The sequence below is a fragment of the Myotis davidii genome, unplaced genomic scaffold, assembly GCF_000327345.1.
Source record: "Myotis davidii unplaced genomic scaffold, ASM32734v1 scaffold1277, whole genome shotgun sequence".
Lineage (NCBI taxonomy): Eukaryota > Metazoa > Chordata > Mammalia > Chiroptera > Vespertilionidae > Myotis > Myotis davidii.
This window is the reverse complement of record NW_006290682.1, coordinates 1,829,047-1,843,490: the sequence shown is the minus strand read 5'-3', so window position 1 is coordinate 1,843,490 and position 14,444 is coordinate 1,829,047. Positions and strand designations below refer to the sequence as shown.

General features: G+C 45.0%; 1 protein-coding gene across 1 annotated transcript in view; it reads right to left on the bottom strand.

The window, feature by feature from the left end:
- The window catches only part of ARHGAP6 (Rho GTPase activating protein 6), a 95,885-nt gene that overhangs the window by 32,268 nt on the left and 49,173 nt on the right, over window positions 1-14,444 (bottom strand). The window contains exon 8 of the mRNA XM_015563958.1: window positions 7,576-7,755. Coding sequence (XP_015419444.1) covers window positions 7,576-7,755 — 180 coding nt within the window. The remainder of the gene's footprint in view (window positions 1-7,575; window positions 7,756-14,444) is intronic.

Genomic DNA, 14,444 nt, shown 5'->3' with positions numbered 1-14,444 from the left:
CACAGAGAGGAAGGGAGAGAGATAGAGAGTTAGAAACATCGACGAGAGAGAAACATCGATCAGCCGCCTCCTCACACCACCCACTGGGGATGTGGCCACAACCAAGGCACATGCCCCTGCCCGGAATCGAACCCTGGACCCCTCAGTCCCCAGCCCGACACTCTATCCAGTGAGCCAAACCGGCCAGGGCCTAATTTTTATATTTAGAATTAGGCAGCTGGACTCGGGTTAGATGATCCTAATTTTGTTGGCAACATCCAAAGCATCATGGTCAGGAGCCAGTGGAACATATGCCTTCTTCCCTCCATCAGGCCTGATCGGGGCGTTGACCTTGGCCCCATCAATGTCATAGAGCTTCCTCACAGCCTGTCTGATCTGGTGCTCGTTGGCCCTAGCACCACAATGTACACAAATGTATTGTTGCCTTCTAGCTTCTTCATGGCTGACTCGGAGGTCAGGGAATTTGATGGCGCAGTGGGCAGGCCTGTTCTCCTGGGGGCGCTCTCCCGTGGACATTTAGGCTGCCTTCGGAGCCTCAGTGTCTTTGGCCGTCGGAAGGTGGGTGACCTGCAGATCTGTTTTTGTGGCTGTGGACGCCTTTCAGCACCGCTTTCTTTGCCTTCAAAGCCTTCGCTTTGGCTTCGGCTTTGGGAAGGCAGGGGCTTCCTTCTTAGCTTTCAGCGCCATCTTTGTACAAAGGGAAGCATGTTTCTGCTCCCCTCTGCATGTATGTGCTGCCAACAGTGCACACATTCTGTCCCTGTGGGCAGGCTCCAGCAGGAACATGCACCGGCTCATGCAGGCATGTGCTGGCCTGAACACCAGGCAGGTTGGTGTTATGAACAGTCTAGGCCAGTGGTTCTCAACCTTGGCTGCACATTAGAATCACCTGGGAATCTTTAAAATTCTGATTTCTGGGCCTCATCCTCCGGAAATTCGGTTTCTTTGTGATGGGGTCCGGCCACAACATGAATAACAAAGAAACAGAATTTCCGGAGGATGAGGCCCAGAAATCAGAATTTTAAAGATTCCCAGGTGATTCTAATGTGCAGCCAAGGTTGAGAACCACTGGCCTAGAGGGATTGATACCATTAAATGCCTCCTTGACTCCCCGCTTTCAAGCTGGCTAAAGTATTCCCTTTCTTCCTTGCCAATGACCTCTATCTGAGATGCCATAGTGAAGTACCTGTCTTCTATGCGGGAGCAACATGCTATAGAAGTCATTCACATAGTCTCTACATCCCTTGGGCAAAAGATGTTGGCTTCCTCTTCATGAAACGGTGGTGAGATTTACATAAGCCAGTGATGGACATAAGGAGTGGCCAACCTCAAGTTATTGAAAAAAGAGTGGCTGCCTAAACCAGGAAATGGAAGTCCTGTTTCCGTATCTGGAGATGTTGGTGGGGGGCGGCTTCTCCTTTGAGGACCTGGATCCCTGCCTGCCGCCTTGGACTTGGCATGCACATGAGGATTTAAGAAAATGCAATTTGCAGTGGGGAATGAGAACACAAAGCGAAGCTTGGCTCCAGAGCCTGGAATCTTCCTCCTGGCCTCTGACCCCTTTTCCCAGTAGCTCTCATTGGAAATTTCCCACATGCGCCGTGCTTGTCCCCAGCACAGGCCGCGGAAGAGGCCGGGTGGGAACCCTCGGGCGTTCCCACGTCTCCACTGCCCTCCGGACTTTTCCTCGCCCACAGGCGTGCTGCCTTCTCTCGTTTCCCCTCTCCAAAAAAGTAGCCCTAGTGCCCTGACCAGTGTGGCTCAGTGGATAGAGCGTCGGCCTGTGGACTCAAGGGTCCTGGGTTCAGTTCCGGCCAAGGGCATGTACCTTGGTTGTGGGTGCATCCCCAGTGGGGGGTGTGCAGGAGGCGGCCGATCGATGTTTCTCTCTCATCGATGTTTCTAACTCTCTATCCCTCTCCCTTCCTCTCTGTAAAAAATCAATAAAACATATTAAAAAAAAAAGTATCCCTCGTAGGAATCTTATGGCATCGACCCACAGAAGGAGCTGACAGTTTTCTCTACTCTGCTCTGAAGTTCTTATTAATTCCCAGAGCAATGATGAGTTTTTTCTGGGATTCCCAATATCAGTTACAGAGGCAACAACTTTCAGAGCAATGAAAGTGTTAATGATGTGGTCAGTGAATCCTTCTCTTTTCCACTATTCCCAGTGGTCCCAGCGAGTATCATTTTATAGTTTTTAAATTGTTGTTGATATGAGAAATGTAGGATCAGGATTGAAAGGTAAAGGAATCTAAGGAGTGTAGACACTGAACTCAAAACAAACACACAAGGAAATGCAGGTCACACTGTTCCACAGCGCGGTCAGGGCGTGCTTGCCAAGGAGCTACATTAACCATGTAGAAACTTCATTTCCTCAATATGGCCTTTCTGCCTTTCTTTCATTTCGATTCAAACTGGCCTCGTCCCGCACCTGACTCGCCTGCCTCCTTCCCCCACTGCACGTCCACTCTCTTAATCACTGAGCCCTCAGGACAACGAGGTTCTGGTCGGCATAAAAAAATTTTAGGACTAAAGCCTGGGGTTCTTTGCCCACAGAGACAGGGTTTTGATCAAACTAAAGATAATATCGAGGCTTCAGTTGTGTTTCAGCTCCAGGCCCAGAAAAGCAGCAACCCCAGACTAAAGGATGCCATGGCTGACACCAGCACAAGCACTGATCGACTATCTTAGCACCGACCAATTGGTAGAGACCATGACCCTGACCATGACCCTGACCACACCCTAACTCCCTGAGTCACCATGATTCCTGATTTTCCCCTATAGAACCCATTCCCTGAGTCACCCTAACTCCCTGAGTCACCACGATTCATGATTTTCCCTATAGAACCCATTCCCTGAGTCACCCTAACTCCCTGAGTCACCATGATTTATGATTTCCCCTATAGAATCCATTCCCTGAGTCACCCTAACTCCCTGAGTCACCATGATTAATGATTTTCCCTATAGAACCCATTCCCTGGAAGCCATCCGGGAGCCAGGCCTTTGGGCATTAGCTCACCTGTCTCTGGGCGGAGGCCAATTCCTAAAAATAAACCCTTCCTTTCTTTGCTGCAAGAATCTGTTCATGCATTATTAGGCTCTAATGCAGTGGTTCTCAACCTTCCTAATGCCGCGACCCTTTCATACAGTTCCGCATGTTGTTGTGGCCCCCAATTTTCTTGTTACACATTGAACATCATGAAAGCCTAGTGATTCATCACAAAAACAATATGTAATTATCTATGTGTTTTCCGATGGTCTTAGGCGACCCCTGTCAAAGGGTCATTCGACCCCCAAAGGTGTCTCGACCCACAGGTTGAGAACCGCTGCTCTAATGCATGCAGGTAAATGGACCCTTTTAGTCTGGTAGCAACACCTGCTTTGACAGGGCAGACATCTTATCAATGAAATATCATAAAAGCAGCGATCTTTTTTTAGTGCCTAGTATATGTCAATTCTTGTCCCAAGTGCCTTAACCTGTCATTTCTAATTCTCAAAATGATCCTATAAAGTAGGTAGCTCCATCTTTCCCTTTTGGCAATAGGAAAATGAAGGCGTAGGAAAGTTAAGCATGGCGCCAAGATCACGGCAAATATACGGCTGAACCGGGATTTGAATTCTAGTAGCTCACCCCAACTCATGGTCTTCCCACCATCTTTCCCAAGATGTGGTCTCCCAGGGTGTGATTAGCAAAGTAGCAGAATGCCCTGGAGGCATGCATTAGAAAGTACAGATTCCTGGACCCCAGCCCAGTGCTACGCAATCGGATTCTCTGGAATTTGGCCCAGGAATCTGAATATACGACACATTTCCTTGTGCCTCCGCTGCCTGCTTAAGTTTGAGAATAGTGACTACAACCCGCTGCCTTGGTGGCCACTGTTCGACAAAGTGCCCATGATGGCTGTTCTCAGAATCAGCCCTAGGGTTTTCTTTTTCTTTTTTTAAAAAAAATATATTCCCTACTGGGTATGTGCCTGCAACCAAGGTACATGCCCTTGACCGGAATCGAACCTGGGACCCTTCAGTCCACAGGCCGACGCTCTATCCACTGAGCCAAAGCGGGTAGGGCTCAGCTCTAGGGTTTTCAACACGGTGCCTGGAAAGCACACAATTAGTGCAAAAGACTGTCCTAGTCGGACTCTTAAATCTAGGCAGCTCTTCTATCTTATGGGACAAAGCCAGGTTCCTTTTTGCCCTTTCCAATGACCTCAGATACTGGCTACTTGGAAGGGACATCAGGAAATGAGGGACATTATTAACACTCAGAACAAACTCTGGCTCCCGGCCAGGCCTCTGTGGGTTTTTATATCCCTTCCATCAGTTCTGCGGAATTGCTGCCTCCAGGGCACATTCTGCCTTCCAGGACAAACGCACAAGCACCTTTTCTAATAACTCTTCCTTTCGAATGCATGGCAAGCGATGCCTCTTTCTGAGCTCACAAACCCTTCCCGGGACTGTGATACTGCACAACTGTGAACCGCCTTTAACTCTCAGGTCCCGGCTGGCTTTACTCTTCCTTGTTTGGAACTACAGTACTAATTCTGAAAGTCTCTTCAAAACAAACCAAAATGAAACAGCTATAGACATCATGGAATTTTTGTCCACCCACATAGACCAGCTTTGCCAACTAGCCACCAGCTCTGGTATAACCAACAGGAATCTGAAATGCCAAATATGCCAAGAGAATCTACGAAGTGAGGAGCTTAATTTTTTTCTGTGCTTAATGGAAATAAAAGAGATGACGTTAGTGCTAGGGCACAGACTCATGAAGGTTTTAGAACTAGAAGAGAGCTTGGTTAGTCATTTATTCTAACCCAATCCTGTGATCACGAAAGAAATAGAACTCGGAGAGCGTGAGGTCGCATAGTTAACGCATAGCGAAGACAGGACTATAGCAAACTGTTCTGGTTCCAGACTCAGTTTTCTTTTACTGACTCAGGCTTGATATCTTTTACCCATCACCCCTGTCACTTAGAAAGTACAGATTTGTATTGATTTGTATTGCACCCACTGTCTCTTTTACATTAATGGAGAACTTATTTTGAGAAAGCTATCCTTAATTCCTTCATGCCCAACCTTTTTATACATAAACTTTATTATTCGTAAACTTCAGTCATATGGAAATCATATGTCCCCAAACTACCATTGAGTCATTTCTTAATTCAACCAATATTTCTTTTTTCTACCTAATGCCAGGCACGGATGTAATGCAGTCAAGAAAGTAGATGGAAGAGGATGAGGAGGCATCCTGCCATGAAGTTTTCATTCTAATGGGTAAATACTCAACCAACATGAGAAATTAGTAAAATCCTATATTAGTAGTGGTGAGTGCTAAGGAGGAAAGGCAGGGAAAGGGAATAGGAAGTGAGGATGTGTGTACAAGGTGGGGAGAGGGGCTGTATTTAGACAGGGTGGTCAGAAAAGGCTTCAGTGAGGAGTAAAGACCACACCTGGGGAACCAAAATATGAGATATCACCCAGGAGGGTCTTGACATCAGTTCTACAGAGAGCGGCAAAGATCAAATTTGGAAAATGTTGGGAAATGCTGTTTTTCTGCTGTTTTAGTAGCCCGGGTGGCAGGAAATGGGAAAGAGGGGAATGGCACAATTAAAATGTGGCAGCCATACTTCCCAGGAAGCCAGGAAGAGTTGTTTTAGTACCTGAGGTGAAAAGAGATGCCTGGTGATGAGTGGTTTCATAAGAAGAACTTTTCTTAGAATACAGAATTTAGAGAACAGAATTAAGATTGATGAGAGGTATTATTTTGTTAAAAAAAAAACACCCAGAGAGCATGAAGTAATGCCACGACTGCTTGGCAAAAAGATATGTGACTTAAAAACTTGATGAAAAGGTTGATAAGTTCAGTCATTTGACTCATCCAAATATGTAATTAATTATGAGGATTTGGGCTGAAGTGTGGAATTTATATAGAGTCAATGATAAATGCCACATTTTTTTTGAGAGTTTACTGTGTGTAACATCGGAACAGAGCTTCAGAGACTCAACGAGAAGCGAGGCACTGTTCTACCTCAGAGGTCTTTTCACTGCGCAAAATCCATTTTCTGTGCCTCCTGGACATCCAACAGGAATACATTTCCCAGCCTCTTTTGCAATTAACTATGGCTTATGGGTGAGTTATGCCCAATGGGATTTGAATGGGCATGATGAATGTCCCTCCTAGTTTGGGCCCATAAGTCCTAGAGGATTGCAGTGTCTCAAGATGCATGGAGCTGGGGTTCCTAAGTCACGACGCTGTCAACCAAACATTTGATTAAACTTTATGTCAACAAGATATTTATGTCTGTTGTGTCCTGAGAGTTGAGCCAGCTCATGTAGCCCAACTCATATCACTATTAGTTACCAGGTTCATAGAATTTTATAGTTTGCAGAATACTCTCCCATAGCAACTGATGGTGAGAATTACCCAGAGAAATAGGTCATATTTTGATTTTTCCCATTTCATAAAACTAAAATTGATGCTTCTTGAGTATTGAATTACTTAGTCACGATCACATAGGTAAGACAGGGAGGGCAGAGATTTTAAACCACTGGCTCTCAAACTTACAAAAAATCATTGATATAAGACAAAGCATGAAAATAAATCTAAGGCAAGGCATTGGACAAATATAGATAAAATACTGAGGAGATTCAAAAGAGGAGACTAGAACACTTGGTTAAAGAGACACAATGGGCTCTGGTGGTACAGGTAAGATTCATGGTGAGTGGTTGCACACTGACAAGAAAAATGGGAGAAGAAACAGAGAGAAAATTTCTGTAACTTCTGACAGGCAATATGAGTGGTAAACAGAAATAGAAAAGAGTTGGCATTTGTTCTTATGTTTCAAGGGAAGCTGGAGCAAGCAATGCAGTTTTTTGAAGGAAAACAGGAACTGGTAATTCAATACAAATCAAAAAAGTATTTATTGAGTGCCTGCCAGATGAAGGGCCTTCCAAAAGTGTACAGAGGATACAGAGAAGAGATAACAAGGGCACAACCCATGCTCTAAATGTGTTTATAATCTATTAGGGGAAATAGTAAAAAATGACTGTAGCACAATGCTAAGATAAGCATCAATAAGAAGACTGATGGAGTTCAAAGGACAGAGAAATAACATGGGTAGGAGGCATGAGAAGGACACAGAAAACATAGCTGAAGCTTCATGGAAGAGTTAAAATGTTCATATTGATCTTTGAGGAGAGGCCATCTCTGAAGATGATATGAATATATAAATTCCTGAGGGCCACATACAATTCCAAAGAGAATGGTTTTGTCAATATTTCGAGCAAAGATACTGCTATCAGCATAATGAAGTGACTCCAAACATGACCGTTGTTCAGGGCACAACAAAATAAAATTTCTAATTTGAATATGTTTGCTTTAACCTGGAATCACAAACTTCCAGTGATATCATAGGTTGTAAATTTCTTTTCCTATTGACACTGCATGCCTTCCAATGAACTCAGTGACCAGCACTGTAGACCGGAAGGGGGTGTGTGTGAGTGACATGGTGCCACCAAGAGGCGATGAACAGACAGCCTACTAAGATGCTGTGCCAAAGAAGGGCCACCTACCATGAACAGGGTTTCATAATTTTCAATCATTTTCTGCACCACAGCGATGATAGCTGTGCTTTCCTCAGCCCGGGCCGAACTCTGGACGGAGAATTCTTTGTCTGATGACTTCTGCTTGTGCAGAAGGTTGGGTCCAAATATGGTGGCCAAGTTTAGAGACGTCATTTTGTTCCCCGTGACCTACAGGAACAGAGAATACAAGAACCGTTGTTATTTTTGCTTTTCAAAGGGCTGAGTGTTTCAATAACCCATGGAACCTTTCCTTTCCTTTTCTGTTTTCCTGCAAGGACTACATCACCTCTGGCAGAACTGATGAGGGGTTCCATCATTTTCCTTTTGCTTCATATCTTGGATTGAAGCTCACGGCACAGTGGCCATTTCAACAGCATACTGAGTAAAATTTTGTAATTCTAAGTGATTTGCTATGAAACTGGTACTATATAAAACTTCTATCCTGTCTTCCCTTTAAAAATATTGGTATCCAACGTGGGGATAAGGACACATATGTAATATCTTAATCAATAAAAAATATATTAAAATAAAAAAAACTAAAAAAAAATATTGGTATCCATCTATCCATTTATCTATCCATCCAACCATCCACCCTCCGTCTATCCCTTCATCCATCAATCCATCATCTCTCCATGACTCCATCCACTCAGCATCTACCACAGGTTGGGCATTTTTCATGGATTCTAGTTACTGACAAAAATTTCCCACAGGGATCACAGCATAGTCCTTATTTTAAAAGTTCACATTCTGCCCTGGCAGGTTTGGCTCAATGGATGGAGCATCGGCTTTCAGACTCAAGGGTCCCGGGTTCGAGTCCAGTCAAGGACATGTGCCTTGGTTGTGGGCACATCTCCAGTGGGGCGTGTTCAAGAGGCAGCCGACCAGTGATTCTCTCTCATCATTGATGTTTCTATCTCTCTCCCTCTCCCTTTCTCTCTGAAATCAATAAAAATATATTAAAAAAGTTCCCATTCTGGAGGGAAAAGACACCAATTACAAGCAGTGAGTACAAAGTATGAAGTTATCAACTCTGGAGGCCGCAGGGACACGCCCAAGAGATGGGACAGAAGGCAATTAATTTCCCAGGGGTGACAATGCCATATGCAAAGACAGAAACATGTAAAGTATCACAAGGGGAGGGGGTCAGGGTAGTGATGAAGAGCATGGAGCTCCCTGTGGCCAAGCCCCATGTCCTTTGTGGGGCACAGCTGGCCTCGGCTGACAACCAGTGAACTAGGCCCGTGGTTGGCAAACTCATTAGTCACCAGAGCCAAATATCAACAGTACAACGATTGAAATTTCTTTGGAGGGCCACATTTTTAAACTGAAACTATATAGGTAGGTACAGTGTTATTAACTTAATTAGGGGACTCCTAAGGCTTAGGAAGAGCCACACTCAAGGGGCCAAAGAGCCGCATGTGGCTCGCAGGCTGCAGTTTGCCGACCACGGGTCTAGGCAATTTTTTGGTGTTTTTTTTTTTTGTTTTTGAATCCTCACCTAAGGATATTTTTTCATTGATCTATCCACTGAGCCAAAGTGGCTAGGGCTAGGCAACTTTTTATTTCTCTTGTTGATATTGAAAATCCAGCAATTCCTCCATAAATATGGGGACTGTGGCTGCTTGGCCTGGGGGTTGGGGGGCGGGTGGGATCTGCACAGTGTTTGAGTGGCAGCTGGGTCACAGCGCAGAATTCGAGTTCTGCTTCACAGCCAAGACAAAGCTTCCTGAGTCCCACTCATGTCCTGTGGAGCCTTGAAGTGGTGGCTACCAGCCCTGCAATCCCAGGGTGGAACATGGGGACATTATTTTTAGAAACTGAGGCTGTTTTCAGGTTGGCCGCCAAGGAAAATGATTTTACGCGGTAAACACTGGGGATTTTGAAGAAAGTGCCCTTTATGTATGACTGCTGAGTTATTTTTTTCCTTTCTTTTATTTCATTGATATCAAACTTGACAAGTGTTCATTTTATTTTTCATGTCGTTTCCTACAGGTTCACGGCTAAGGATAAAATCAAATATGTGCCGCCCTGGCTGGTTTGGCTCAGTGGATAGAGCATCGGCCTGCGGACTGAAGGGTCCTGGGTTCGATTCCGGTCAAGGGCATGTACCTTGGTTGCGGGCACATCCCCAGTGGGGGGTGTGCAGGAGGCAGCTGATTGATGTTTCTCTCTCATCGATGTTTCTAACTCTCTATCCCTCTCCCTTCCTCTGTGTAAAAAATCAATAAAATATATTTAAAAAAAATCAAATACGTGCCCTTTTCCAGCCCATCTCTCTAGAACTCCGAAGCATTTGGAGTGTGTTCCTTTCCCCTATCAACATAATATCAGAGCTTTCTCATTTTTGTTTTAATATTAACAAATAAAAGATTTTCATTTTTTTTCCCTTTTTTGGCTTAAACCACATAAATTTCTTTCTCACAGATCTGGAGGCTGGGAAGTCCAAGGTCAGGTGCCAGCCCATCGGCTGTCTGGTGAGATCCCTGGTCCCCGTACACAATGGCTGTCTCCCGGTTGTCTCTCAGATTTTGTTTTCTTTGAAAAGAATGTTTAATACAAGGACAATCCAGAACTCTGCTTCCGCTGTCTCCTTCTCCTGTTGCTATTCTGGGAAAGCAACACAATCTGTCCGTAGAACGGCACACGGATTCCAGCTGCAGACCACGCTGCTGCGGTTTGTTAACGCTGTTTTGTTTTTGTTTGACCGGGTTTCTAATTGGAGACTTGTTCATGGCAGCCTCCACCCTCGCTCCCCTGTCTCAGCATGTATCTGGCTATGTCTAGGTCATCGAATGTGCACTGGGGTTTGGTTCATGATTTCATTATTAGCCAGGCAATTCAAGGCAAACTTTTATCTCTGCTAGATAAGCATCCTAGATCATTTCTTTTTTTATAAATATATTTTTATTGATTTCAGAGAGGAAGGGAGAGGGAGAGAGAGATAGAAACATCAATGATGAGAGAGAATCATGGATCGGCTGCCTCCTGCACGCCCCACACTGGGGATCAAGCCTGCAACCTGGGCATGTGCCCTGACTGGGAATCTAACCGTGATCTCCTGGTTCATAAGGTCTATGCTCAACCACTGAGCCACACCAGTTGGGTCCTCCTAGACCAGCGGTTCTCAACCTGTGGGTCGCGACCCCTTTGGGGGTCGAACGGCCCTTTCACAGGGGTCACTTAAGACCACCGGAAAACACATATATAATGACATACTGTTTTGTGAGTAATCACTATGCTTTAATTATGTTCAATTTGTAACCATGAAATTGGGCGTCACCACAACATGAGGAACTGTATGAAAGGGTCGCGGCATTAGGAAGGTTGAAAACCACTGTTCTAGATAATTTCTAATCCTGATATGAACAGCTCACCTTTAGTAAAAGTTTAGCATGTCCGGTCACTGGGAAAGGGATTTTCCAGAGGCTTTTTCAATTCTTCTCTCTAGAACAGTGGTTCTCAACCTTCCTAATGCTGCGACCCTTTCATACAGTTCCTCATGTTGTGGTGACCCCCAATTTCATGGTTACAAATTGAACATAATTAAAGCATAGTGATTAATCACAAAAACAATATGTAATTCTATATGTGTTTTCCGATGGTCTTACGCGACCCCTGTGAAAGGGTCATTTGACCGCCAAAGGGGTCGCGACCCACAGGTTGAGAATCGCTGCTCTAGAAGCTGGTGGGGCAGCTGCTGCTTGTGGCTGTCTTTCCAGAAGGGATGTGACTCCTCAAGCCGCGGCCTGGACGTGGTGGGGCTGAGAAGCGAGGCTGCTGGCTTGGCCCCAGGGAGCCCCATGCTCTTCATCACGACCCCTCCCCCCTCCCCCCTGCTCACACTAGAGTGGCAGACCCCGCGTAGCTGGAGGAGATGAAATCCTGGCTTCAAAGGAGGGCGGGGACCAGGGCCAGGGGAGCGAGGCACTGATCCGGCTGCAGCTCCAAAGCCAACCTCCCATTTCCTGGAGGCATGGGCCTCCTCAGAGGTCAGCAGTCCTGGCTCTCCTTTGGTGGCTAGGAACTTCTTTCTGCCTCATTAGGCTCTTTGAAAACTAAAGGCCAGCCTCCAACTCTCTCACCAAAAGCGCCCCACATTTCTCATCAATGCCTGAGGGTTCCTGGCCAACCTGAGAAACCACTGCTCCAGAGGTTTCAGTGACGTTCTGGCAATATTCTTTCCAGAAGAAGTGAAATCTTTCATACTTTGGGAATTTTTTTTCCCCCTAAGGAGCAAAGCAAATAGCAAACTAGACAAAATGGAATAAAACAAACAAACACGAGAGAGAAAAACAACGCAATTCGATCAAATACCACTAGTTTTCCCAAGAAAAGCGCTGGCTGACTCGTGAACATTTTCCCTCATGTCCTTCTTTTAAACATCTTTGACATCTTATTGGTTAATGATGCATTGAATTTGAAGCGCCCATTAGAAAGAAAAGATGATGTGGATTTTATAAAGGAGGAAGCTCAAACCTTCCCCCTCAACCACAACCCCAACTCTGTTTTCCTTCCTCTTCCTTTGTTTTATAAAATACAAGGTCATGTAGCAAGGTGCTGGCAGAGCCTGTGTGAGCCTCCAAGCTTTTTGAGTCTCTGGTTTAATTTTCTTCTATGTTCCAATCCATAGCAACTACCCAACAAACAGATAACACGTCTAACACAGACAACAAACAGGTAAGACAAAAAGCTGACCACTGCTTTGCTTCTTTTTAAAATATATATATTTTATGGATTTCCGAGAGGAAGGGAGAGGGAATGAGAGAGAGAGAGAAGCATCAATGATGAGAGAGAAGTATTGATCAGCTGCCTCCTGTACACCCCCTACTGGGGATCAAGCCCACCACCCCAGCATGTGCCCTGACCGGGAATTAAACCCAGGACCCTTCAGTCTGCAGGCTGACACTATCCACTGAGCCAAACCGGCCAGGGCAAAACCACTTTGTTTCTTGACCATATTTCCCAATTTAATTTCCGCCTCACTGCAGTCTGTTCATTCTGTATTCTCTCCCAGCTCATGCTGAAACAACTGAAAAAATAATAAACAAAGGACCTCTCTTGTTCGTCTCCCTCTACTCTTAACTTCTACCAGAAGGGGTTTAGCTAACTCCCATTTCTATGCAGTGCTTATGTGGTCTGTTTATTCAATTCCTACACACCCTTTGCTCAATTCCTACACACCCTTTTTCTTTAATCCTCACCCGAGGATATTTTTCATTGGTTTTTTAGAGAGAGTGGAAGAGAGAGGGAAAAACAGAGAGAAATATTGATGTGAGAGAAACACATCAATTGCTTGCCTCCTGCACGAGCCCTGACCAGGGCCGGGGAGAAGCCTGCAACCGAGGTACATGCCCTTGATCAGAATCGAACCTGGGACCTTTGAGTCTGCAGGCTGACGTTCTATCCACGGAGCCAAACCGGCTAGGGCCCTACACACCCTTTGAGGTGTAGTTTAAATTCAATCTCCTCCACGAAGCCATTCCTAAGATTTCTGGCCCATGTCCATCACTTCTCTTACTCGTCAATGCATCCCCTAATTCTTTACTAGCTGCAGGTCCTCGCGGCCTCAACCTGCTTGCAACAGCATCTCAGGGACGATAATGAAAAAATTTCTGAACAACACTCACTGGTTTATAGGAACTTGGGGTAGGTGACCAGGACATGTATGGCTTAATGCCAAGGCCATTCTTTCATGGAAACATTTATAATGCAATGCAAAATTTTTTTCGATATTTCTATTCATACAAAAGCTTCTAACTCACTCTGTCTCTGTCTCTAACCAATCTATAACATGGATATAACTCTTTAGTGCAGCGGTTCTCAACCTGTGGGTCGCACCCCCTTTGGCGGTCGAATGACCCTTTCACAGGGGTCACCTAAGACCATCCTGCATATCAGATATTTACATTATGATTCATAACAGTAGCAACATTACAGTTATGAAGTAGCAACAAAAATAATTTTATGGTTGGGGGTCACCACAACATGAAGAACCGTATTTAAAGGGCCAGAAGGTTGAGAACCACTGCTTTAGTGGACTCCTTCCAAAGAGTCTTCAAGCCTTAAAAGAATCGATCACCTCCCCCTTACAAAGGCATTCACTACTCTATGACCACAGCCCTATTTCCCTCCACACCTCATCAATACTTTCTCATTGTGTAGCCTTTACTCCAATCCAAGATGACTTGTGGGCTATTTGCTTTCCTGTAACTTATAACCACTTCACAGAAGCAATGTTCCGCTCATATTTCCCCTGAAACTTTAATTTTTCTTAATTCATCCTTCATTGTGATGCAATGTTGAGGTCAAGACTGTCTAGAAACCCTTGGACTCTCTCATTCCCTGTACAACGTCGCTGTGACCAGGATATTTTCACATTCCTTAAAATAATTAGTCTTCTAAACTATTGTGCAGTGCCAGTTGAAGAATTTGTATCCCCAAAGTTCAGATAAGACCACTCAGGTTTCGGAAGGTAAATAGATTTCTCCACGAGCACATGGTAAGTGAGTTATTAAGCTACCCAGGGGTGATCTTGCCTCTTCTCCCACCCCACCAGACACTTGGAAATGTCTAGAGGCAGTTTTGGTTGTCTCAACTAGGGTGAGGGGTGGGAAGGACCAACCCAACCACTATCCAACATCACAACTTTGTGTGAGTTAGAAAAAAAAAGTCTCTTCCTCAAGATATTCTACTGCCTTCTGCTGGGCTACTGTCCTAACAACTCTGCAACTCTACAGTGAGTATGAGGTACATGGCACCTCCCCAGAGTTATGAAAGGCACAAATGCACAACTTCCACAACCATAAGTGGACGCTCCCTGTGGGACACTGGGAAAGGTACTTAATGCCTCTAACTCT